Source organism: Macaca nemestrina, chromosome 1 (assembly GCF_043159975.1).
Source record: "Macaca nemestrina isolate mMacNem1 chromosome 1, mMacNem.hap1, whole genome shotgun sequence".
In the NCBI taxonomy this organism is placed as follows: Eukaryota; Metazoa; Chordata; class Mammalia; order Primates; family Cercopithecidae; genus Macaca; species Macaca nemestrina.
The window spans coordinates 24,863,009-24,890,666 of record NC_092125.1 but is presented as its reverse complement, the minus strand read 5'-3'; the positions used below and the strand labels follow the sequence as shown (position 1 = coordinate 24,890,666).

At 36.9% G+C, this 27,658-nt stretch overlaps 1 protein-coding gene and 1 pseudogene across 2 annotated transcripts in view; both read right to left on the bottom strand.

Moving 5' to 3' along the window:
- The window catches only part of LOC105492980 (maelstrom spermatogenic transposon silencer), a 33,278-nt gene that overhangs the window by 1,491 nt on the left and 4,129 nt on the right, over positions 1-27,658 (bottom strand). For both annotated transcript variants that reach the window (XM_011760371.2, XM_071075002.1), the window contains exons 5-10: positions 26,836-26,877; positions 16,212-16,336; positions 15,399-15,453; positions 15,133-15,274; positions 4,365-4,427; positions 2,673-2,805 (exon numbers count right to left, since the gene is read on the bottom strand). In XM_011760371.2, coding sequence (XP_011758673.2) covers positions 2,673-2,805; positions 4,365-4,427; positions 15,133-15,274; positions 15,399-15,453; positions 16,212-16,336; positions 26,836-26,877 — 560 coding nt within the window. The remainder of the gene's footprint in view (positions 1-2,672; positions 2,806-4,364; positions 4,428-15,132; positions 15,275-15,398; positions 15,454-16,211; positions 16,337-26,835; positions 26,878-27,658) is intronic.
- Positions 14,456-14,574, bottom strand: LOC139360401 (5S ribosomal RNA; annotated as a pseudogene).

Below are 27,658 nucleotides of genomic sequence, written 5' to 3'. Positions count from 1 at the left end.
TAGAAAATCTCTCCCAATTGTTTCTATTTTCTCAGAGAAGTAGGAGGCAAAGGCATCAGCTAGAGCAAAGGTAAGGGAAGAGATGATGAAATCTGAAGGAAAAAGGTGGTGAGAAATAACTGTCTAGGAGAGTAGGAAATCAGTCAGACTAGAGAAATGGGTATCTGTCAGGCAACATTAAAGGCCCCTTGAAGTTGGTGGTGATGAATAGTAAGATCGGTCAGCATGGTAGTTCCTTTCCAGGTGCATTTAGCTTCACAGGCATACGAGGAGAGTAGGTGAAGAGTTAGATGTAATCAGGGTTAGTATCTGTCAAGTATGATGAAAAAAAGAGGGCCAATGGAGTTGACAGTGCATGCAAGGCAGTGGAAAAGATAGGCCAAGGAATCTGAGTTGGGAAGGAAGAAGGTGAAGGGTAGAGACAAAGGTGGCAAAGGAGGAGACATGAGGCTACAGCATTACTAGCGTTAATGGTGCCCTGGAGTTGTGCAATGAAGTGGCCCTGTAAGGGAGTGCAAAACAGTGGAGGCATAAATGAATTGTATATCCCAGTAGAGACTAAATAACTGTTGGCACTGGGGTAGTAGAAGATGGTGGTAGTCTGAGTGGGGGATGTTTGAAATTGAGATTATGAAGGAGGTACCACTGGGGTCCAGGATATGATTGTTTGGTAGAAGGATTATTGAAGGAGAGGAAATTGAACTGAGAGGTTATGCAGCTGGAAGGACTATGTGTAGGGAAATTGAAATAAATAATTCTGATGGAAAAACCAGTTTTCTGGATCGGTGTTGCTCTAAGAATGAGGGGAACCAACTCAGGAGTCTACTGACTCCAAAAAGGGGCCATTTGGAGTCTACTGACTCCAAAAAGGTACTACATCTTGGATGGCAGGAATTTCAATGCCTAGGAATTTTGGGGAGACTGTATAAAGAAGTCTGGAAGCCACAATCAAGGACAACTACTTCAAATATAGGCCCATGACACATGAAGAAGAAAAAGATATCACCATTTGAAAAGGCTAATAGAGAAGCAGTGTCCTTAGAGGAGGGTCAAGTTTTAGTTACAACCAAGAAGGTAAAATAGACTTTCCCCCAAAGAGACTGAAGATATCTGAAATTCTGCTGATAACTAAGGCTGAGAAAACTGACAGGAAGGTTTCTTAGGAGTTGGGGAGGGCTGGGAAATAGGACCAGCCAAATAAGATGAGTCTGGGAGATGAGAAAGAATCTTAAGACTCCTAGGCTTCCTATAGTAACTGATGTAAACAATGAAAAGTCACGTTATTGAGATTAATTCTGATGATGTGAACACAGATGGCGGTGATGAAACTAAGGTAGGGTTTCTCAACCTGGGCACTAATGACATTTTAGGCTGGAAAATGCTTTGTTGTGGAAGGCTGTCCTGTATAGATAGAGTGCTAACAGCATTCCTGGCCTTTATCCTCTAAATGCCAGGGGCACCCCCTCCCTAGATGTGACAACCAAAAATGCCCCCAGGCATTGTTAGATGCCCCACGGAGGACATGAAATGGAGTTGAGAACCACTGGGTAAAAGGTTTAAAGGGAGGGTAGAGAAGGGTCTTGCCCAGAGTACGTATGGAGAGATCTGAAGTCCTTCATTTTTATTTTTAAATTATCACACAGTAAAACTTTTTTTTGGTGTACACATCTATGAAGTTTAACATTATGTACAGACTTGTGTAAACACCACAATCAGGATGCAGAGCCATTCTATCACCTCAAAAACCTCTCTCATGCTCCATCCCTTTACAGACACCCTGTTCCCACGCCTATCCCCTGGGAACCACTAATTTGTTCTTGTTATAGTTTTGTCTTCAAAAAAATGTCATATGAATGGAATCATACAGTATATTCTAAAGTACGTAATTTTGGAGACTGCTTCTTTTGTTCAGCATAATTAACTAGGATGAATCTAGTTGTTTTTATCAGTAGTTCTTGCCTTTGAGTTTCCTTTTCACTAAATGTTTATTGTAAAATAATAATATTTATTTAATATCTATTAAGCTCTAAGGCAGGGAGGCCTTGGCACTGTCATATATTGCTGCATTTAATCCTAACAAATACTAGCCCCCATTATTGTTCTTGTTCAATAAATAAAAAATTAGTACAGAAAGTTCAAGTATCGTGCATAAAGTCACAAAGCTTGTATGTAGCAGAACCTAAAATAAAATTCAGGAATTCTGACCCTATAGCCCATACTCTTAACTGCTATGTACTTAGTGGTTTAGAGGCCTACTAATAAGTAAACAGCAGAGAGGGAAGGAAGGTGGTAGAAAAATTAGATAGCTTTTAATCAAATCCTAAATCAGGTCTTAAACATTTTTGAAGTAGATGTTCAGAATATTTATATTACTTACATTCAGATATTTAATTTTTGGAATACATCTTTGGAAATGTTTTATATAACGACTAAATACTGGTTTTAACTTTCTTAAAACTTTGTTAAATTGGTAGGAAATACACCAGAAAAAAAAGAATTTTACTAGACGCAACTGGATTAGGAACTGTTTGACAGTCCATGAAGGACTTCAAAATAATGTTTAAGGGGAGGGAAAGAACCAAACAAAGGCTTGATCTTTTACAGCTGTTGGCCAGAATCACATTGAGTAGAACAGCTAAAGAGACCAGCAGCTCTTCAAGTCAGGTTCTTACCTGGTAACGCCCTGCATCCAATACAACCATTTTGGGCGTCACACTATTGCTGGCCTCATAATCTTGTAGTGGTACATGAGCCTCTGTGAGCTGGATTCCAAAGAGAGTGGCCAGAGAATTACTGATGCAGTACCTTTAAAAGAAATAAAAATCTCACTATCAGAATCTCATTTAATTCACCTAAAAGTATTTGTATTTTAAAATCTCTAACAAAAAGCAAGCATCTGAGATACTGTTATAAACTGGGAAAAAAATAAATTTGGCGATTCAGAGAAGACATATAAATAAATAGCAATACATATAATAAAACAGGTTATTACTGGTAAGCAATCTTTTGATTACCAGATAAAATTTTAGGTTCATTTTAAGGGCATGGCAATGAAGGTAAAGATTACTACGATTCCCAAATGTTTAAGGCAAGGAGAGGGAAGTGGCAGAAATAAGACAACAACCATAAACACTAATCTATCCTCTGAACTAAATATCACCCACTGGGCTACCAGGGCACCCAGATTATCTGGGGCTCCAGGTACTTTCACTACAAAACGAGAACAAAAGACCTATGTGTTAGAGTACCCCAATAAGGAAGTGGTTCTGAAGGTTCACCCATATTGCTAGGAGAGGTGACATGGACAGAAAATAAATGTAATACGATGTACAAAACCACCTTTATTTTTATTTTTTGTGAGTACATAGTAGGTGCATATATTTATGGACTACATAAGATGTTTTAATACAAGCATGCAATGTGTAGTAATCACATCATGGAAGATGGCATATCCATTCCTTCAAGTATTTATCCTTTGTATTATAAACAAGCCAATGATTCTCTTTTAGTTATTTTCAAATGTACAATTAAATTATTATTGACCACAGTCACTCTGTTGTGCTATCAAATACTAGGCCTTATTCATTCATTCAAACTATTTTTTTGCACCAATTAACAATCCTCACTTCCCCCTCACCCCTCTAGTACCCTTCCTAGCTTCTGGTAATCATTCCTTCTACTCTCTATTTCCATGAGTTCAATTGTTTTGATGTTTAGATTCCACAAATAAGTGAGCACATGCGATGATTATTTTCCTGTGCCTGGCTTATTTCACTTAACATAATGACATCTAGTTCCATCTATGCTATTGCAAATGACTGAATTTCATTCTTTTTTATGGCTGAATAGTACTCTATTGTGTATATATACCACATTTACCACATTTGCTTTATCCATTCATCTGCTGATGGATACTTAGGTTGCTTCCAAATCTTGGCTATTGTAAACAATGCTGCAACAAACATGGGAGTGTAGATATTTCTTCAATGTGTTTCCTTTCTTTGGGGGATATACCCAGCAGAAGAAGTGCTGGATCATATGGTAGCTTTATTTTTAGTTTTCTGGAGAACCTCCAAACTGTTCCCTATAGTGGTTGTATTAACTTACATCCCACCAACAGTGTATGAGCGTTCCCTTTTCTCCACATCCTCACCAGCATTTACTATTGCCTGTCTTTTGGATATAAGCCATTTTAAACCAGGGTGAGATAATATCTCATTGGAGTTTTGATTTGACCCCCTTTGTTTTAAAAGAGCATTGTGGAAACAGAGTTACCCTGACTGCCAAAGCAATAGCAAGCAAAACAGCACAGAATAATTTAATCAAAATACAGTATTATGAAGAAACTCCTTTCCCCAACTTACGCAATCTTCTTGCAAACAGCTAAAGCACAGAAGAGAATATCATTTTCTTCATGCCACTTGCACCTGTACAAAAAAAAGGACTTTAATATTCTAAATGAAGTAGCACTGCTTAAAGGTTTTTATATGCCAGATTTCTATCTGAAATCTTTTAAAAAATGAGGTTACTTAAAGATTAAAACTTCAAATTTAACACAAAGATTTTTAAAAAACAGATTTAATGCTACCTTCTCTGATACAAATTCGTGATACTACACAAGCTACACATAACCATACAGTCAAATTTTACCTTGAAATAAAATGAGTGCTTCTGGCACATCAGTGACATGCACTCATTCAACAAACATTTATTCAATGTACACTATTTGCTAGGCCTTGTGGTAGGCACTAGAAATACAGTATTGAAAAAACAGAAACTACTGTCCACACAAAACTTACTTTCCAGTGGGAAAGACAGATCAAGAAAGATATGCAAGCATAATACATAGTAAATTAGAAAACTGGGAAAGTTCTAAGGAGAAAAAATAAAAAGGTGATATAAACTATGCGGGAAGAGCAACATTTTAGATAAAGTGTCAATGAAAGGTAACACTGAGAAGGTGATGTTTCAATGGAGATCTCAGGAGGTGATGTTGGTGAGGAAATGATGGAAATACGGCCGGGCGCGGTGGCTCAAGCCTGTAATCCCAGCACTTTGGGAGGCCGAGACGGGCGGATCACGAGGTCAGGAGATCGAGACCATCCTGGCTAACACGGTGAAACCCCGTCTCTACTAAAAAAAATACAAAAAACTAGCCGGGTGAGGTGGCAGGCGCCTGTAGTCCCAGCTACTCGGGAGGCTGAGGCAGGAGAATGGCGCAAACCCGGGAGGCGGAGCTTGCAGTGAGCCGAGATCCGGCCACTGCACTCCAGCCTGGGCGACAGAGCGAGACTCAAAAAAAAAAAAAAAAGAAAACAAAAAAACCCTAAATGGGCTGGGCACAGTACTCTATAAAATACTCTGCCTTTCTACACAATCTTCTGTATCCTGTTAGAGCTATTAGTTTGCTTTTGTTCCTGGGATTATCTCATTCTTCTGGACTGAGTTGTGGTCTCCCCATTTTGTTCTTTTTCATGTTGCAGGCTTTTCTTAAATGCCTGATTATCCTTAATTGCATTCATATTTAGATATGAGGCACAATCTGTGCTCACTGCTACCTCCACCTCCCAGGTTCAAGTGATTCTCATGCCTCAGCCTCCTGAGCAGCTGGGATTTTAAGCATGTGCCACCATGCCTGGCTAATTTTTGTATTTTTAGCAGAGACAAGGTTTCACCATGTTAGCCAGGCTGGTCTCGAACTGCTGACCTCAGGTGATCCACCCACCTTGGCCTCCCATAGTGCTGGGATTACAGGCATGAGCCACTGCGCCCAGCAGGCTTTCATTTCTCTGAGTCACCATTCAGGCCATTTTTTATTGGAAAGGTCCCCCTTTCAACCCAAATCTCTGCTCTAAGAAATTCTATCTTCACAAAAGAAACAAATAAAACATTTATTCCATATAGTATTTAATAGTTTTTAAACTCTTACAACACTTAAGTGACTTCTTCTGCATATGATTTTTCATAACTTTTTGAAACTCTTGAAATTCTACCAGAATTTACCATACATGACTAATATCTTCACACTAGAGTCTTATTGGACAGGAGATTCTGAGGCCAAGGATGACTGTGTCACTCTTTCCCACAGAAATTTTCCCATACAAGTGCCTTATGTACAAGAGCAGTTCCAATCCTGCTAAGTATCAAAAGCTCATTAAATTGGGCTAAGAAAAACTATTTTAAAGTGATAAAGTATAAAACTGCATTTCTTAATACTACTGTTGCTGGGGTTTCTGGTTCAAGATGGTGAATTAAACACATGCACAAATTTATCTCTTCTTGGTCCCAAGACCCTGTGAAGATGACAGTCAAAGAATAAAAATGGTAGCTGTCCACAATAAAGGAAAAAGGCAGGAAGAGGCCTCCATAGAAAATGTTTTAACAAATCTTTGGCAAATAAACAAAATAAATGGTAACTGATGAAGCTGGAAAGAAGTCACAGTCTTCAGTGCTCAAGAGGCTAACAGCAGAAGAAGGTCTGCCTATCAGAACTCTGAAGAGGCTCTGGACTTGTGAGCATGTCTCTGCTCACAGAACAGAAAGGGAAGATACGAGGCTGAACTTCTGTAAAAAGAATAGTCTACTTCCCTGACCCCCCACGCAAAAAAGTAAACTGTTCTTGGAAAACCAGGCAGCAAGAATGGCTGCTGGTACCCTAAAGCAAAGCCTTTCATATTCTAGCATTTAGGATTTTGCCTCCAACTAAACATCTCTCATCTGCTTTCCTTACAGGAAAGCCTCATCAGTTAACAATCCCCACTGAACAATATGGAACACTCAGCTTTGTAGCCTCATTTCTAAATATGAACACAATCAAGGATAATCAGGCATTCAAGAAAAGCCTGCAACATGAAAAAGAACAAAACAGGGAGACCAAAACTCACAATCCAGAAGAATGAGATAATCCTGGGAACAAAAGCAAACTAATAGCCCTAATAGGATATATAAGATTGTGTAGAAAGGCAGAGTACTTTATAGAGTGGTAAAGAAGACCAAATACTTCACATGGATTTATGAAATTATTACATCCAGAATCCAAAATCCCAGTTTTTCTCATCTCTTCAACCCTCATCAACACTGATGATGGCTATGATTTGTGTAACATAGCAACACTTACAGGCTGAGAGGTACTGAGACTTCGAAAAGCCTCTGCCCACATTTTAACTTGTCAGAGCTCATCAGGGCTTGTGCTGAGTTCTCTTTCTGCTGTTTGCTGAGGTGATCTCATGTACATGCTGTGAGGTCCATCAAAGCAGAAGACTTGTCTTCCTGTACTGTATCTTCCGTGCCCAGCACATAGTGAAAAGAATGCTGACACTACCCAAACTGCTTCACTGAGCTCTAGCAGGGTGACAGTTGCTTGCCTGCTATCTCTGGATGTGATGCCTCACCAGGACCTCAGAACATTGTAACCTTGCTCCTCTCCTCCCCATCTATCCAGTAGTACACACTAGAAACCTGGGTGTCATCTTTCATTATTTTTTTCCGTTTTCTCTCTCTGGGTCCAGTCCATCAGCAAGGTCTACTGACTTTAACCTATCCTAAATCGACCTATTCCTCTCCATCTCTCCCTGTGTTCTTGCGTGTTTAAAATTTTTCTAATGGTTTATGACCCACCCCCCCGATTGCTTCAACCTCATCTTGTGCATTCTCCTCTTTACTCATTACTCCACAGTCACACTGACTGTCTAACAATTTCTAGTAAACACCAAGCCTTTACCTCAAGGTTTTTCCATCTCTGTCCAGGGTGCTCTTCTTACCATTTTTTGCATGGCTGCATCCTTTTCCCACTTCGGTTCTCAGTTCTAATGTCACAACCTCAAAGTCTTCTTGACCATTCTATAAAGTGGTCTACTTTTCTATACATTCTTCTCTGTTAGAGTGTCCTGTTGATTTTCTTCTTAGCACTTACCACAAGCTAAAATCACAATTTTCTTTATTATGTACTGTATGTTTCTTTCCTACTTAACTGTTAGCTTCTTGATGGCAGGGACCACATTAATTTTGCTCACTTTTGGATCATCTCCTGGCACAGAGGAGGTGCTCAATAAATATTTGTTGATGAAATAAAGGCTACCATGTTTTAGTCAGCAAGTCATAGACAGTGAATTAGTCCAAGAATAATTATGACAAGAAGCATCAGGAGAATAGGGGATCTATAAAAGTTATAAATATTCTAGCCTCTAAAATGCATGTTATTAACAGACTGTTTAAGATTCTAAAATTCAATTTGTCTAATTGTACTCAGTTTCACCAATACAAAACCTACCCATTTCTGTTAGAACTAAACAAAACATTTACCACAAATTTACTACCAACTTTAAGGTCTTTTAGTAAGCGTTTAAGAGCAGTGGTTGGAATAGGTTTCATTTGCTTGTATTAACAGACTCTAACAGTTTCTATTGTATACTACAATCCAAACTCCCTTGTAAAATATCATACATTTGAATCTTATTATGTTGTGAAGCTCAATAAAAAGTAGATCTATCCTGTCCAAAGAAGTTTAGTAAAGTGCCTACAGTACTGTGTAAGAGTTTTACCTTTAACAAAATCCCACGGCATGGACCTCAAATGTTTTAAACCAGAGCTACTCTAATCTTGTTGCAGAGTATAGCTACTCTGCTGAACTCAATACTGTATTTCTTCAATTATAAAACACATTTTCTTCACATTTTAACCCAAATTAGAATGCATTTTACAATTGAAGGTATTGCACAATGTACATTTGACAGTCTAGAAATAGTTGCCATTGCCTAACCATGTACAAATTTAATTATTAATCTTGATGGTAACCAGACATTTGCAATCCTTCAACATTTTAGTCAATAAACCATTTAAAGATTATTTGAGGACATATTAGTTTGTCCCTGAAAACTTTCTTTTGACCCCTTCTGAAAAGATGAAGAAAGAACTGGCATCAAAACTTGCAGAAAGGGTATGCTTAGAACAAAACCCCAGAGACAACAGTGGAGTTCTTTTTTAAGAAATGCTGTATCGCCAACACTCTTAATGGCACAAGGACAATAATGTATAAAAACATGGAAAATGAATGACTCAATGTGAAATTTCTGAAATACTTCAGCCTGTAACTGAGGTAATGGTACATAAATCCAAATATCTTAACACTTCATTCATAAGCTTTACAGATTAACAAGAACAACAACAAACGTAGGGAAAACAAAATCTCCACCTGCAGCATAACTAGAAGAATGCTACAAAACTCAGTTGTCTATAAATAGAAAAATGAAAACTGTAATTTCCAATGGAGCAATTTCTCAGTCTCCTACCCCAATCTTTATATGGAGTAGAGTCCAGAAAAAACTGTGGGGAAGAAAGAAAATGGAGAGCCTAAGATTAAATTAAAATCATTTTTACAATGAGCAAGCCCATTCTTTATGTAAATATTCAAACAGTCCTAGTAGATCAGAGCACTGACTATAGGCAAGTGCCACGCTAAGTGAAAGAGGAAGGGGGAAGGGCCCTTTAAAAATTAGGTGGAGAAAAAAAAAGCAAACGGGGAAATTTAAGATCATGCAGGAAATAAAATTCTAAGAACCTACAACCACACTCCCACCACCCTGAAAACATTCATTAAAGAACCTGTACTTTGTCACATTGACAGAGAGGAAGGTTCCTGGAACAAAGACTCTCAATCAAACCTCCCCATAAATTATCAGCCTTGTCCAAGAAATGCAAAGGAGCAATGTATCTTCATCTACAGAAAGCTATTATAGGAAGAAAACAAGCTATTATAAGAAGAAGATAGCCAGGCATGATGGCTTGCACCTGTAATTCCAGCAATTTGGAAGGCTGAGGCAAGAAGATCGCTTGAGGCCAGAAGTTCGACACTAGCCTGGGCAACACAGCAAGACTCTGTCTCCATGACAAATGAAAAATAACTAGGTAGGTATGGTAGCACATGCCTGTAGTACCAGCTACTCAGGAGACTGAGGCATGAGGATTGCTTGACTCTAGGAGTACCAGGCTGCAGTGAGCTATGATTGTGTCACTGCATTCCGGCTGGGCTGACAGAGTGAGACTCTCTTAAAAAAAAATAAATAAATAAAAGAAAAATAAAAGAAAACAGAAAAGGAGACTCAAAACACTTTAGCTGATAATTTCTCATACCCCCACCCCCCAAAAAATATGAAGGAGGGGCAAAACGTAACATTACTGTGTTAGTCTGTTCTCACACTGCTATGAAGTAATATTTGAGACCGGGTAATTTATAAAGGAAAGGGGTTTAACTGACTCACAGTTTTGCATTGGTGGGGAGGCCTCAGGAAATTTACAATCATGGGAAAGGCAAAGGAGAAGCAGCCACCTTCTTCACAAGGTAGCAGGATGAAATGAATGCAAATAGGGGAAATGCCAGATGCTTATTAAATCCATCAGATCTCATGAGAACAGCATGTGGGAACTGCCCCCATGATCCAGATACCTCGACCTGGTCCCACCCTTGACACGTGGGGGTTACAGGGATTACGATTTGAGGTGAGATTTGGGTGGGGACACAGAGCCAAACCATATGAGATTTGGGTGGGGACATAGAGTCAAACCGTATCAATTACCATTCCATGTTAAATTAAATATCCTGAAAAAGCATATGAGAATATAAAAACACACCCTGAATAAGAAACTTCAAAACTAGAAACAGAAATAAACAAAAAAGAAGAAATTAACTCAGGAAAGAGAGGGGAAAAAAAGACAAAAACATTACAGAAAAGAACTAAATTACCAACTGCCCAAGGTTGAACAGATTCATTTGTAAAGTTAATAAGAGAAACTGAAGAAAGCAGAAACTATCATGAGAATAAACAAAGTAAAAAGCGTCAGAAAAAGTGACTGAAAGGCAAAGAAGATCAAACATACATATATATTGGACTCCTTTTAAGAAGAAACATTAAGCAGTGGAACAAAACTAGTATTAAACTATGATCTAAAAAAAAATCTCCAGAAATAGAACCTGATTCTGCATATTGAAGGGGCTCACCAAATGTCTCAGAAAATGGACCTGCATATAAACTCAGAGAAATATCCTAGCAACAGTATTAGACTTTAAAAATGAAAAAAGACTAAGGTCGTCTCCAGGCAAAATGATCAACTAACTCCAGTCAAAAAGATCACATAACTAAGGCCAAAATAACTAAGGCCAAGAGAATTAATTGACCAAATTTCACAAAAGGAACACACAAAGCCATAAAATGAAGTGGCATTTTCTAGAAACTCAAGGAAATACGGTGTAAACCATCAGAAAAAGTTTTAAATGTTCAAGAACACAGGGAATACTCTTCCATGAGCCCCTGATCAATTTACTGTATCAAGGTTCAGCAAACTTTAACTTTTAAGGCATCAAATATCACAGCAGGCAGCTTACAACTACAGGAAATGCAATGAAACAACAGGAGATTACTCTCAACACAAGATATATCAACTGGATAAAATATAACTAATGAAAATATAAAATACAACTAAAGAAAATCTAAATACAATCAATGTAGATGATGTATGTGTGTGGATCTCAAATGCTATATCCTGGAAAGAAAGTATATTCTCATATGCCAAGAGAACAGTCACAAAAATTGATTATAATATTAAGTCAGAAAAAAAAAACCCTTAAATACCAGTAACTTCCATAAAGTAAAACTATTATAAACACTTTCTGATCACAATGTAAAAGCACTGGAATTTACTAAAAGAAACAAAATGCAGAAAGTCCTTTTCACGTGGACATGTAAAAGCCTTGTTTTAAAGAGATGGTAGTTGAGAGTTAAAATGACATAATTTATTTAAAATGGCAATGAATATATGGCATGCAATAATCTATGTAATTCATTGAAAACAATGATTAAGAGAAACTTCACTCTACTAAACACATTAAAAAATCGGGCAAAAGATAAATAAATTACATTTCCAGCCCCCAAAACTAGAAAAACAACAACGTACAAAGAGAATAACAGCAAAAATTAATTAGGAAGAGAATAGAAAAACAGGTCTAATAAATTAAAATCCTATTGTAGACAACACACTTGCTTACAAAAAAATGAGAGTGCACAAATATACAATGACAAGATAACCACTGAAACAGATGAAATTTAAAAAAATTTTAAGAGACCACACTTCCTTGCAGATCTTTAAACAAATAACTTTGAAAAGCTATATAACATGTACCATTTTCTAGAAACATACAGATTACCAAAATTTACTTCATTAAAATTAGAAAGCCTAATAAAATCAATTTCCATAGAAAAATAGAAAAAGTTATCAAGGAACTGCTCCTACAAAAATGTGCCAGTCCCAGAGATGCACAATCTGTGTGAGAAAAATTTTAAAACATATTTGAAAGACACAAAAGTAGATTTGAACTATGGAAAGATGTCCCAATCTTTGGAAACAACTCATTACTATAAATATTTCAGTTATCCCCAAGTTAATTTATAAATTTAATGCAATCCTAACAAGCTTTTTTTAAATGAAACTAGAATAAAGTTCTCGAATATTATTTTTGTTTACAAAATGGAAATGCATCAGACATTCAAAAGCTAAGTTAGCAAAAATGGAATATGAACATGGAATACAAACAAGCAAATGAACTATTAATATATTCCAAAAGAGTAATTTGTACTGAAAGGGGAAAAAAGAACCTAAATAACTTCTGAACAAAGTATTTTGACTATATACTTTCAGACTATAAACAATGATAAACAAACTCTAAACAGTTGTATGTCTTTTTAAAAAAATAATGGTAACATATAATTCTAAAAAATACTGACAGCCAGGATTCTCATTCTTAGAGAAAGGAAATTTTTTAAAAAGTAAAAAAGCTAGAGAACTCTATGGTATTGGATTGAAATAACAGGTTAAGTGTGAACTCATGGTAAGACAGAGATGGATAAAAAGACTGACAGACCTAGCTACAAACAGATATGTATGGAGAGTGTGTACACACACACACAAACATATATTTCCTAGCTCTCTACTAAAGGGATATAGAATCAATGACACTTTAGTAAGAAATGAGCACACCTACCACCCAGATTCTATCTCCTAACTATTATGCTCCACTAAAAGAAACCAGAGATTCTTGGGAGAAATGGCTAATCCAGGGCTGGAACAGAGAAAGTACAAGATAAGCCTGTAACATATTGTGCCAAATAGAAAGCAAAGAAGCACTGTTGGACAGAAAGCAATGAAGCAATGTCAAAAGGATACACAAACCCCTGCTTGAAGGTACTCCCGCTGGCCATATATGGAACAATTTGATCATAAAAATAAATTACAATAATAGATTAAAATGTATTGAATAAGAATCCATGAGTCCATGCTCATATAAATGAAAAAAAAAATGGGTAAAAAGGAGAAACTTTTTTTGGTTTTACAGTGGAATGCCAACCAATAAATGCAGAAGGAACAATCAAATAAGAAAAATCACCTTTCACAATGATACTAATAACTGACTCAGGCAAAAGTCAGCACTTGATACTAAAATTTGTATATGAAAGTTTGAGGAAGAGAATATCTACCCAATTTGAAAGTATTTCCCCACAAAATATTTATTAATTATATGGTAAAAAGCCAGGAGTAGTGGCTCATGCATGTAATCCCAGCACTCTGGGAGGCTGAGGCGGGTGGATCACGTGAGGTCAGGGGTTCAAGACTAGCCTAGCCAACATGGTGAAACCGCTTCTCTACTAAAAATACAAAAATTAGCTGGGCGTGGTGGTGGGTGCCTGTAATCCCAGCCACTCGAGAGGCTGAGGCATGAGAATTGCTTGAACCTGGGAGGTGGAGGGTGCAGTGAGCTGAGATTACGCTACTGCACTCCAGGCTGGGTGACAGAGCAAGACTCTGTCTCAAAAAAAAAAAAAAAAAAAAAAAAAAAAAATATATATATATATATATATATATGGTAAAAAAACAGTAACTTTCCAAGAGAGAAATATTGACAGGTACTATCTTAAACAAGTGATCAAAGTTATCATCATCAGTAATGGGATAAACTGACATCACATGCCTCCAGATATGACACACTGAGCAGTCACATAATCCCTTCTGTGGTATTCTTGCCAAAAATGCATAATCTCAATTTAACCATGAGGAAATACCGATCAACTAAAAGTGAGAAACATTCTATAAAATAACTGGCCTGTACTCAAAAATATCCAGATCATGAAAGTCAAAGTAAGACTGAGGAACTGTCCCAGATTAAAGAGATAAATAACTTCCCAGATTAAAGAGATAAGTAACTAAGTGCAACATGTGGTCTTGGACTGGACTCTAGAATTTGTTTGGCTATAAAAGACATAGTGGAACAACTAATACAATATTAATATGGTCTTCAGATTAGATAATAGTATTGCATCCTATATTCAATATCGTGATTTTTGATCATTACACTATGGTAATATAAATGTTCTATATACACATGCGTGCGTGCACACACACACACAGTAAAAGCCTACAGCACCCGGTATTCCCAGGCAGTCTCTCATCTAACTACTAACCAGGCCAATCCCTGCTTAGCTTGTGAGATCAGACAAGATCAGGCGTGTTCAGGGTGCTATGGCTGTAGACTAAACATTCTTATTCTTAGGAAACACATATTGAAGTATTTCGGTATAAAGAGGCATAATGACAGCAACTTACCCTGAAGTGATTTTGAAAAAGTGTATATATATTTAGAAACAAAATTATAAAGAAAATGTATTAAAATGTTAGCAATTAAGGAAACAGAGAATAGTAAACTTTGTAATATTTTTGCAACTTTTCTGTAAGTGTAAAATTATCTCAAAATAAAAAATACTTTTGCCAATTGATTTCACTTATATATTCTTTTACATGTAAGTACAAGAGTTCTATGTAATAAACATCTCTCTAAATAAATCTAAGGACATTCTTTCATCAGTATAGAAATTCTAAGTGATAAGAAAGAACAGTTTATTTGGCAGGTTTGTTTTTAGTGATACACAAGTAACAATGTATCTTACTATCAATGAAATCTTATATTCAAGGAAATACAATGATTCCAAGCTTTCATGGGAAAATATTGCATAAAAAGGTAAAAAAGTCCTACCATATTTTCCCAGTTTAGAAAAGAAGTCAAAATGACTCAAACAAAAATGCTAGCAATACCTTGTGTTGCTAGAATAATCCCACATGGCCACATCTAGGAGGCTTCGAATCCAAGTCTTAGAGGGCTCCTTGAGAAATTTTTGTTGGTAGATCCCCACTACAAGGTCCTCTACAGTAAGAAGTTGTAGATCTTGCCTGATTTCTTCCAGAGTAAATAGAAAAACACATACAATTAGTAAATTTAGATACTCGGAAGATATCAAAGTAGAAACAAACACAGATATTAATTATAACGCACTTCTGCAGCAACCCAGAGTTTTACTTACCTGATGCCTTTGCCATATGCTTCAAACACCAGTTGACTCTTGTTCTATCATCAGACTGGAGAAAGCAAAAAACAAAACAAAACAAAACAAAAAGCTACTTGTATCTTCTCCTACTTTGAATGACTTACAATGCTGTACTTTCAAAATGTGGGGGTTGGGAGGTAGGGGGCACAGGAGAAAGACTGAAGAGTTTGTGCCAACAAAATGAAAACTATAAAAAATTGACATATATTAGAAAAGACCACAGCTATTATTAGTCATATTTATACAGAAATGTTAAGATACTTTATGAGAAGCAAGGGAGACCTAGGGTATGCAAATGAAGAAACCAATGTTCAGAAAAAGATCAGATAATCACCTCATGGTTATACTAAGTAGCAAGGTTAAAGTCCACTTTTCAACTCCAAGCCTCGAAGATTATCATCTCTTTAAACATTACAAAGAAAGAAGAAAGGGATTGCTACAAAGATAGTTTTGAAGAAAAGGTAATCTTGTTTGGTAAGATAGGTGTACAGAATGGAGTATCCATTCTTAAGGGTAAAAAGATATTGCAGATATTTCAGAAAGAAGAACTCAGAAAACATGAACTCTACCAAAATAGAAATATGTTTAGCTTTTGCAGTCTTCAAAATCCCTCCAAAATTGGAGACATTTTAAAAATAGGCACTACACCTAATTACATTCAAAACAATTCAAAATGAATGTGTGTTTAAGACACACAAGACAAAAATACACAGGCAAAAATTCTTTGTTTTATGGATCTTTTGGTATTATAAATTGATATCTTAAAAGTACTTCTTAACCTGAAATTACCTTGCAGTAGATAGGTGGCCAGTTCCCTGGGTTGGGATGAATAAATCTATAAAGGTTTTGTAACACAGTTACTTGGTTATGCCCACGTTCAAAATTTGAAATAGGAATCTTGTGACTAGAATCACCTGAGGGAAATAAAAAGGAGAAGTTCAAATTTTGAGCAAGACAAATATTATGGGGTAGGTATGGAAGTAGGGGTACAATAAGAGGATAGTGGGTAACACAAAGTTAAGTACCTGTACAAAGGCATTTTGGTAAGGATTTTACATATTTTAACCCACAGTCTTACAGCCATTCTATGATGTGATATGTGTGTGTGTGTGTGTGTGTGTATGAGAAACAACTGAAAAATTAGTAAGTTAATAACTGGTAAACAATTGAGTCATGACTTAAACCCAGGTTTGTTCAGTAACCAGGCCTGTAGTGTTTTACTACTCCCATGCTGCCTTTCATAAATTTTTTACTAATAAGGCTGGAAAACCTAATAGTAATGATTGCTTTATAAAAAAGTTACATGATGACGTCCACTTCACAGGAAAAAAAGACCAAGTAATTTAGACCAACTTTCCCACAGAAAATAAAAAAGTGTGAGGATATTAAGATCACACAGAGCATTAAGGAATTAATGGGTTAAGATTAGAGAATATGCTGGGCGCAGTGGCTCACACCTGTAATCCCAGCACTTTGGGAGGCCAAGGCGGACGGATCACAAGGTCAGGAGATCGAGACCATCCTGGCGAACATGGTGAAACCCCATTTCTACTAAAAATACAAAAAATTAGCGGGGCGTGGTGGCGGGCACCTGTAGTCCCAGCTACTTGAGAGGCTGAGGCAGGAGAATGGTGTGAACCTGGGAGGTGGAGATTGCAGTGAGCCGAGATCACGCCACTGCACTCCAGCCTGGGCGACAGAGCCAGACTTTGTCTCAAAAAAAAAAAAAAAAAAAAAAGATTAGAGAATACATAAACTCAGAGAGGTGAGATTAGCTTTAGGGAAGTTTTTCCTCTGGATCATTTGCCAGTTCCGGAAGAGGAAGCTGAATGACTGAATAGAGTGCTTTTAACAGCTTCTGGGCCTGGCCTTCTAGGCCCCCAGGTGTCTTAAAAAAGCAAACACAAACCCTTTCCAGAGGAAGTTAACATTATCGTTAAGTCTCAAATTACTCTGAAATCATTACTTCCACCAAATACTCCATGAACAATCAGGTACACAATAAAACAAGAATGAGAATGAATATATAGTTGACAGAAAGATACCCACAGGTACTCCAGATTTTGAATGGACAGATTTTACTTAATTATGTCTGAGGAGACCAAATTACAAATTTTAACACAAAACTGTTAAATATATATATACACAGAGAGAGACAGAGAGATAGATTCAGGAAGCCAGGTGTGGTGGTATGCACCTGCAGCCCCAGCTACTCGGGAAGCTGAGACTGGATCATTTGAGCTAGGAGTTTGAGGCTGCAGTGAGTTATGTTCATAGCACTGCACTCCAGCCTGAGTGAATGAGCAAGAACTCCATTTCCCCTTACTCTCCCCCAAAGAAATGCAGGAGTTGTTCAACTTCTAATGATAGATTAGGGAAAAGCTGAACAAATAAAACACCTTCTTCGAAGACCTGCAGAGACAAAAATGTGGTGAGGAATCATGAATCATGGGCCCAAAATATTGGAAAGGAAGAAATCTTGGAGAGTTGAATCTGGCAGTTGGGTTTGTTTCTTCCCAGGGCCAGTTACCAATTCTGGAAGAGGACATTTAGAGGCTGAGAAACAGAACAGAGTTTCCAATGAACTCAGAGCTGGTAAGAACTAGATATTTTATTGCAATATTACTTACTTAAAAAATTATAATTAAAATTAAAAAATAGTCCATTGTCTTCTGGCTTCCATTGTTTATGCTGTGAAGTCAACTGTAAATTTTACTAATAATCCTTTGGTGATTACCTGTTCATCCCTCCCCCTTTTCTAGTAAAGGCCAACTACAAATTGACTTTTGTGATGTCTGAAACCCAATTTAAAACCACTTCAATCCCTGAAAATGGATTAAGGTAATCTGAGATGCTATTGACTCCAGCTTTCTGACTGACACAATCATAAATCTTCTTTGCAGAGAAATAACGAGATTTCATATACACTGTTTAGCACTTGAAAATAACTAGACATATGAAGAGATTCTGTTAGCTTGAATGAACATCACCATAACCAACAGACTATAAAATCAACTCCAAAAAGAAGATCCCTATAAGAGGATTATCTAACATAACCCTTTAAAATAACTAGGCTTATTATGTTTAGGGAAATTAAAGGCAATATTAGTAATTTCTGTAGAGCCATAAAAAAGCATCAAATCCAAAATCTTAAAATCTATTCCCAAGCCCATTTTATAATGGCAAAATAACCTTGATAATAAAATTAGATAAAGTTAATCTCAGTCTTTAACATAAATGGAAAAGTCCTAAAACAAAATAGTAACAAACCAAACTCAGTATATTATATGTAAGATATATAGTGACCACGCTGGGTTTGTTCCTGGAAGACAAGATTGGTTTAACACTAATAAATTACCACACGAGGCTGGCGCGGTGGCTCACGCCTATAATCTCAGCACTTTGGGAGGCTAAGGTGGGTAGACCACTTGAGATTAGGAGTTTGAGACTGGCCTGGCCAACATGGCAAAACCTTGTCTCTAATAAAATTACAAAAATTAGCTGGGCGTGGTGATGTGCACCTATAATTCCAGCTACTCAGGAGGCTGAGGCACAAGAATCACTTGAGCCTGGGAGGCAGAGGCTATAGTGAGCTGAGACCATGCCACTGCACTCTAGGTTGGGTGATGGAGTGAGACTGTCCCAAAAAATAAATAAATGGCCACATGAACAAAAGACAAAAATCATATGACATGCAGAAAAAGCATTCACTAAAATGTGCAACTGCTATCTCCCTAGCCAAATGGGGAATATAAGCATATCTTGGAGATGCTGTAGGTTCAGTTCCAGACTGCCATAATAAAGCGAGTACTGAAATAAAGTGTCATGCTAATATTTTGGTTTCCCAGTGCCTATAAATTATTGTTTACGGCATTCTAAAATTATGACTATACTGTTATTAAGTGTGCAATAGCATTGTTTTGAAAATGAACATACCTTAATATGAAAATATTTTATTGCTAAAAATACGATCATCTGAGTCTTCAGTGACTTACAGTCTTTTTGTTGGTTAAAGATCTTTTTTTAAAAATGTTTTTACTTCCATAGGTTTTTGGGGAATAGGTGGTATTTGGTTACATGAGTAAGTTCCTTAGTGGCGATTTGTGAGATTTTGGTGGACCCATCACCTGAATACTATACACTGAACCCAATTTGTAGTCTTTTATCCCTCACCCCCTTCCCACCCTTCTGCCCCAAAGTCCCCAAAGTCCCTTGTATCATTCTTATGCCTTTGTATCCTTATAGCTTAGCTCCCATTTATGAGTGAGAACATATGTTTGGTTTTCCATTCCTGAGTCGCTTCACTTAGAATAGTCTCCAATCCCATCCAGGTTGCTGCAAATGCCATCAACTCATTCCTTTTTATGGCTGAGTACTATTCCATCATATATACACACACATATATACTACAGTTTCTTTATCCACTTGTTGATTGATGGGCATTTGGGCTGGTTCCACATTTTTGCAATTGCAAATTGTGCTGTTATAAACATGTGTGTGCAAGTTATCCTTTTCATATGACTTCTTTTCCTCCGGGTAGATATCCAGTAGTGAGACTGTTAGAATTTTCAAATGGTAGTTCTACTTTTAGTTAGTTAAGGAATTTCCACATATTTTTTCCCATAGTGGTTGTACTAGTTTACATTCCCATGCTGGTGGAAGATCCTGTCTTGATGTTACTGGCTGCTGACTATCAGGGTCATGGTTGCTGAAAGCTGCAGCTGCTGTGGCAATTTCTTAAAATAAAACAATGAAGTTTGCCACATTGACTCTTCCTTTCATGAAGAATTTGTAGCATGTGATACTGTTTGATAACATTTCACTCACAGAACTTCTTTTGAAATTTAAGTAAATCCTTTCAAACCCTGCTGCTACTTTACCAAGTTTATGAAATATTCTTAGTCCTTTGTCATTTCACCAGTGTTCACAGCATCTTCACTAGTAGGTTTCATCTCAGGCAACTAGTTTCTTTTCTCATACATCAGAAGCAACTCCTTACCCATTCAAGTTTTATTGTGAAATTGCAGCAATTCAGTCACATTTTCAGGTTCCATTTCTAATTCTAGTTCTCTTCTATTACTTCCTCCACTGAAGTCTTGAACCGCTCAAAGTCATTCATGAGGGCTGGAATCTACTTCTTGCAAACAGCCTTCAGTGTTGATATTTTGACCTCCTCCAGTGAATTATGTATGTTCTTAATGGCATCTAGAATGGTGAATCCTTTTCAGAAGGTTTTCAATTTACTTTGCTTAGATCCATCAGAAGAATCGCCATTTATGGCAGCTATAGCCTTATGAAACATATTTCTTAAACAGTAAGACTTGAAAGTTGAAATTACTCCTTCATCCATGGGCTACAGAATGAATGCTGTGGTAGCAGGCATGAAAACATTAATCTCTTTTTACATCTCCACCAGAGCTCTTGGATGACTAGATCTAATGTCAATGAGCAGTAAAATTTTGAAAGGAATCTTTTTTTTCTGAGCAGCAGATCTCAACAGTGGTCTTAAAATATTCAGTAAACCATGCTATAAGCAGATGTGCTGTCTTCTAGGTTTTGTTGTTCCATTTATAATAGCACAAGCAGAGTCAATTTAGCATAATTTCCTAAGAGCCCTAGATTTTCAGAATGGTAAATGAGCACTGACTTCAACTTAAAAGTCACCAGCTGCATTAGTCACTAACAAGAGAATCAGTCTGTCCTTTGAAGCCAGGCACTGACTTATTCTCTCTAGCTATGAAACTCCCAGATGGTATCTTCTTCCAACAGAAGGTGGTTTCATCTTCACTGAAAATCTGCTATTTGCTGTAGCCACCTTGATCAGTTATCTTAGCTAGATCCTCTGGATGACTTGCCGCAGCATCTACATCAGCACCTGCTCCTTCACTTTGCACTTTTATGTTATAGAGATGGCTCTTTCCTTAAACCTCATGAACCAAACTCTGCAAACTTCAAACTTTTATTCTGCAGCTTTCTCACCTCTCTCAGCCTTCACAGAATTGAAGAGAGTTAAGGCTTTGCTTCAGATTAGGCTTCAGCTTAAGGGAATGTGGTAACTGGAGAATGTTGATCTATTCTGACCACTAAAACTTTCTTCGTATCAGCAATGGGGCTGTTTCACTTTCTTATCATTGGTTGTTCACTGGAGTAGTACATAAATTTCCTTCAAGAACATTCCCTTTGCATTCACAACTTGGTCATTTGGCACAAGAAGCCTAGTTTTTAGCCTATTGCAGCTTTTGATATGCATTCCTCACTAAGCTGAACCATTTCTAGCTTTTGATTTAAAGTGAGAGACATGCAACCCTTCCTTTCACTTGAACACTGAGAGGCCATTGTAGGATTATTAATTGACCTACTTTCAATATTGTTGTGTCTCAGGGAATAGTGAGGCCCAAGGAAAGGGAGAGAGATGAGGCAATAGCCAGTCAGGGGAGCAGTCAGAACACATACAACATTTATTGATTAAATTTGCCATCTTACATGGGCATGGTTCCTGACATTCCAAAACAACTACAATAGTAACATCAAAGATCACTGATCACAGATCACCATAAGAGACACGATGATAATGACAAAGTTTGAAATATTGCGAGAATTACCAAAATGTGACACAGAGAAAAGCACATGCTACTGGAAAAATGATGCCAATAGACTTGCTCAACACAGGGCTGCCACAAACCTCAATGTGTAAAAAAATGCAATATGTGCAAAGTGCAATAAAGTGAAATGCAATAAAACAAGGTGTGCATGTAGAAGGAAACATCTTTATCCTGATAAAGAACACACATCAAAAACGGCGGTGGGAAGAGAAAGAAAAAACTACAGGAAATAGCATACTCACTGGCAAAAACACTAGAAACTAGAGGTCCTGGTCAGTATACTGAGACAAAACAAATTTTAAAAATTTTAAATGAAGATATGTAGATTAGAAAGAATGAAGTGATTTCACAGATATGATTAAGTAATTTGCTAAAAACTCAGAGTTTACCAATGGGTGGGACAAAACCAAAATATAAAAGTAAACAATTAGAAAATATAATTTCAAGGGATATCATTTATAACAGCAACAAAAGGCATGATAAACTATAAATTTAACAAATGATATTCAGATTGTTAATGGAGAAAATTATAAAATTTCATTGAAAGACATTACGGACCTAAAAATTAAGAGGGAAGCCCTATGTTTACAAATATAAAGATTCAATATAATAAAGATACCAGTTTTCTCCAAAATGACTTAATGTAAAACATGAAGAACTGATTCTAAATTGTGTATGGAAGAACAAAGGGTCAAAGCAGCCATGATATTCCAAAAGAACGAGGTTGGGGGCTTGTCTAAATAGATATCATCAAACTACTGTGTTTTAAGGATACGATATTGACAGCAAAAAAGTAGAATAGAACAGAATAAAGAGAACAAAAGATCCTCCCACACACAAACAGAAACATATGGTACAGGTGGCACAAATTGATTATTCAATAATTGATGCTGTCATAAATGATTATCTACATGGTTAAAACTTGAAGTGAATCTCTCCCTCATACTATACATAAGTCAGTTCCAGGTAGAATAAGAACCTGAATACAAAAAATAAAACTCTATAATTTTTAGAAGAAAATAGAGACTATTTTCACAACCTTGGGGTAAAAAAGAATTCTTGAATAAGACACAAAACCCCACATATGATAAAAACATCGACACATTTACCAAATTAAAAATAAAAACAAGCTGGGCACAGTGGAGCATGCCTCAAGTCCCAGCTACTCAGGCGAGTGAGGCAGGAGGATCACTTGAGCCCAGGAGTTCGAGCCTGCAGTGAGCTATGACTGCATCTGTGAATACCCATCACGCTCCAGCCTGGGCAATAAAGCAAGACCCCATCTCTAAAAAACAAAAAATGTTTAAAAAGTCTGTTCATTAAAAGACACCATAAAGAGAGTGAAAAATACAAGACACAAACTGAAAACAGGTATCTGCATACAATTTTTAAAAATCCATCAGCAGATAAGATAAACTTCCACACATCAGTAAGAAAAACAAACAATTCAATAGAAAACGAGTGAAAGATATTGAGTTAATAAATACAGGAAAGAAAATATATATATATCATGCTTGTACAACCCGTGGCATGCAGGCCTCATGCGGCCCAGGACGGCTTGAATGCAACCCAATACAAACTCATAAACTTTCTTAAAACATTACAAGATTTTTTTTGTGATTTTTTGTTTGTTTGTTTAGCTCTACAGTTATTATTAGTGTTAGTGTATTTTATGTGTAGCCCAAGACAATTCTTCTTCCAATGTGGCCCAGGGGGGCGAGGCACGGTGGCTCACGCCTGTAATCCCAAAACTTTGGGAGGCCAAGGTGGGCAGATCACGAGGTCAGGAGTTCAAGACCAGCCTGGCCAACATGGTGAAACCCCACCTCTACTAAAGACACAAAAAATTAGTTGGGCGTGGTGGTGCACACCGGTAATCCCAGTTACTCAGGAGGCTAAGGCAGGAGAATCACTTGAACCTGGGAGGCGGAAGTTGCAGTGAGCTGAGATCGCGCCACTGCACTCCAGCCTGGGAGAGGGAGCGAGACTCTGTCTCAAAAAAAAAAAAAAAAAAAAAAAAAAAAAAAAAGTGGCCCAGGGGAGCCCAAAGATTGGGCACCCTGATACATACAATATGTTAATTACACAAAAGTTGAAACAAGTAAAATTAAATACATCATTTAAACAAATATGTACATGTAGTAGAACTACTCAGAAAAGAAATAACACAAAATTCAAACACAAAATTCAGAATTGTAGTTTTCTCATAAAGAGGGAAGGGGATGCTATCAGGGAGAGACACAGGGACTTTCAATGACACTGGAAATGTGCTATTTTTTTCAGTTGACTTGTGGGTGGCTTTGTTTTTTATTAATGTTCTTTATACCTTAAATAAATGTTATAATCTGTTCTGTGTGTAGAAGCTTCCTTTGAAAAGCAGATGGACCTTTTGTATAGGAAGCTGAAAGCAATTTGCAAAATGTTGATGTTTTAAAGCAGAATTTCTCTCAAGAAAATCATTAACCAGTAAAATGGAGAGAAGCAGAGCTCATCTGGTTAAACTGGAGAAGGAGAAGAACCAGGACCTCCTATCCTCACACTCATAGTTCATAAAATATAAGACAACACAGGAGTATCTGAGAGATCAATATGCATGTTCCTTAAATACCACTCAAATTCTTCACATCCACATGTAAATTCATTTCAGTGCGTTACTATACAAAACATGGTCTCCTCCAAATCAGCTCAATTACATTAGCATAGGCATTTTTAGTTATTATGGTGACAGGTGTCACTCTAATAGTCATTTATCTTATTTAATTGGTATATTTCCCAGGATTATCAAATTGGCAACTTAAGACATGCTCAAATTAGTAAGCTCTAAACATTTTAAAGTTTCCTTGAATGAGAAACATTGTACTGTTTCGACTATGTTGAATAATAAATTAAGAAAACATTTCTAGAATCTTTAATAGATTTTTTTAAAAGAACCACGCTTTCTGTTAATCTGACTAATTTGAAAAGGTTGTAAAACTAGGTTGTCAAAAATAGATTTTTAAGGATTTCACAGAATCAAAATAGTAAAGAAACAGTAAGTCAGTGACAGTCTCAGAAATGAATGTCTGGCACATAGTAGGGATTCCAATGCATTTAATTAAAGATGAATAAACCTGAAACGGAGTTTAAGCAAAAACATGAAAATTAATTCATTGGCTAAGTTTCCATTTATTTTATTTATTTATTTATTTATTTATTTATTTTTTTTACTGCCATCTAGTTCAATAACCTCAGATGATGTAACAGTTGGGGATATTAGCTATGTTCACACTTCAAAGCAAGTACAGAATTTTTCTTCCATATTGTAATTATTTTCCAGTCAAAGCTATATAAGAAGGAACTATTGCCAGGCACAGTGGCTCACGCCTGTAATCCCAGCACTTTGAGAGCCCGAGGCGGGCGGATCACCTGAGGTCAGGAGTTCAAGACCAGCCTGACCAACATGTAGAAACCCCGTGTCTACTAAAAATACAAAACTAGCCAGGTGTGGTGGTGCGTGTCTGTAATCCCAGCTACTCGGGAGGCTGAGGCAGGAGAATCGCTTGAACCCAGGAGGCAGAGGTTGCAGCAGGCCGAGATTGTGCCATTACACTCCAGCCTGGGCAACAAGAGCGAAGCTCTGTCTCAAAAGAAAAAAAAAAAAAAAAAAAAGGAACTACTAAAACAATCCTCCCTTACATTTTTTATTCCATAGCCTACAGCCCTGATTCCAGTCAAACAAATAATGAATTAGTACATATTAGGAATTCAAAATATACAACCAAATGTAAGTCCAAAATATGTTCATTTATAAACAACAGAGTTATAAGTATTATAATATAGCTGCTTGTTGTGGCAGATTTGAAAAACTTATTTTTAATTTCAAACACTTCTACAGGCTAGCTGTCCATATTTCTGAGTTAAAAAAAAAAAAATTGCCGGCTGGGCGCGGCGGCTCAGTGCCTGTAATCCCAGCACTTTTGGGAGGCTGATGTGGGCAGATCACAAGGTCAGGAGATTGAGACCATCCTGGCCAACATCGTGAAACGCCGTCTCTGCTAAAAACACAAAAATAAGCTGGGCACAGTGGCGTGCGCCTGTAGTCCCAGCCACTCAGGAGGCTGAGACAGGAGAACTGCTTGAACCCAGGAGGCAGAGGTTGCAGTGAGCTGAGATCGCGCCACTCTACTCCAGCCTGGTGACAGAGCAAGGCTCCATCTCAAAAAAAAAGAAAAAAAATTACCTTACAGACAGGAATTATTAAATGGTCCCTATACACTGACGCTTTTAATATACATTTAAAAATAAACCTATTCTGATTTTCATTCTATTTAAGCAGAAAACTGCTTAAAACCTAATTCCTAGAAAAAGGGTTTAAGTTCAAGGGCTTAGGTATACAGTCATGCCCTTTGGTTGCAAAATACTTAGAAAACTGTTTTACTCATCTAAAAAATTCAGAACTCTTCTTGAAGTATTAACTTTTAAAACACATTTGAAATGGACGTCCCTGAAAACGGTCCTAAATCTAGATAATCTGAGACCTCTTAAAAGGGATTCCTAAGTACCCGGCCACTAAGAACAGCTGACCTTGAGGTCAAAGGATATACACAGAAAAAAACAAGACAACAATTCCCTGAAAAGAAAAGGTACAGTATACTATCAGTCTATAAAAAATTTAAAGATCACAGACACTGACTATCACATCTATGCAGATTCTCTAACAATAACCTAAAGTTATTTTCCTCTCATTTTATATTTTGTGTGTTAAAGGAATAAGTCTAACCAGGTATGAATACATTCAAGTCACAAATCATACCCCATTCCTTTATACTTACTTGCAGCCTGACAATGAAATCGAAATCCTCGTGGAATTTCACCTATAATACAAAATATCTTGTTGAGAAGCAGAAATCTGAAAGTTCTCTAGTAGTGCTACAGTTAATACTCTACAGGATGACCAAGTTATAACACAGAAAGGTAATTTTTATTACATGAAAATACAAAAGATTAAACTTTTATAGGGTTTATTTTCAACCAAAGGTATGAAAACTGTTGAAGAATTTGGTATATTGTCTAAGTTACTTTTAAAAGTAAGTTACTCCTTACACAGAAAGAAATGCTAGATAAAGCAAGCATGTGACAAAAGAGTCTTAGCTCCACGTCCATGAATGGGCCTCCGGGGGTCATAAGGGCATTGATATGGCAAGGTGTATATGCGTTTCTCAGAGGAAAAACAGTCCCCAAATTCGATCTTTTTAATATTTACAACCCATGTAGGGAAAAGCAGCTCTTTGACTTGTCCTAAGTAGCAACACTCACAAGTGTGAGTAAGATGATTAGTTTTTCTGTCATCTAAAAATGAGGAGGAGAAAGTACTGGGATGTCCTAATTAATTTTAAAGTAATTGATAATTGACAAAACTAAAAATGAAGTCATGTCCCCAGTCTCTTCTCCCTATACATTTTTCCTACTTACCTTCAGGGGTATCAAATCCTATGTCTTCATACCTATCTTGCTTTTTAATGGGATGGAACAGTAGGAAGAAGAGATGCTGATAATATCTGAGAGCCGATTAAGTATAGGCTATTTCCATATTTCTTATCTATTCCTTAGAACAACCCTCCAATAGGTATTATCCCCACGTTACGGATGAGCTAA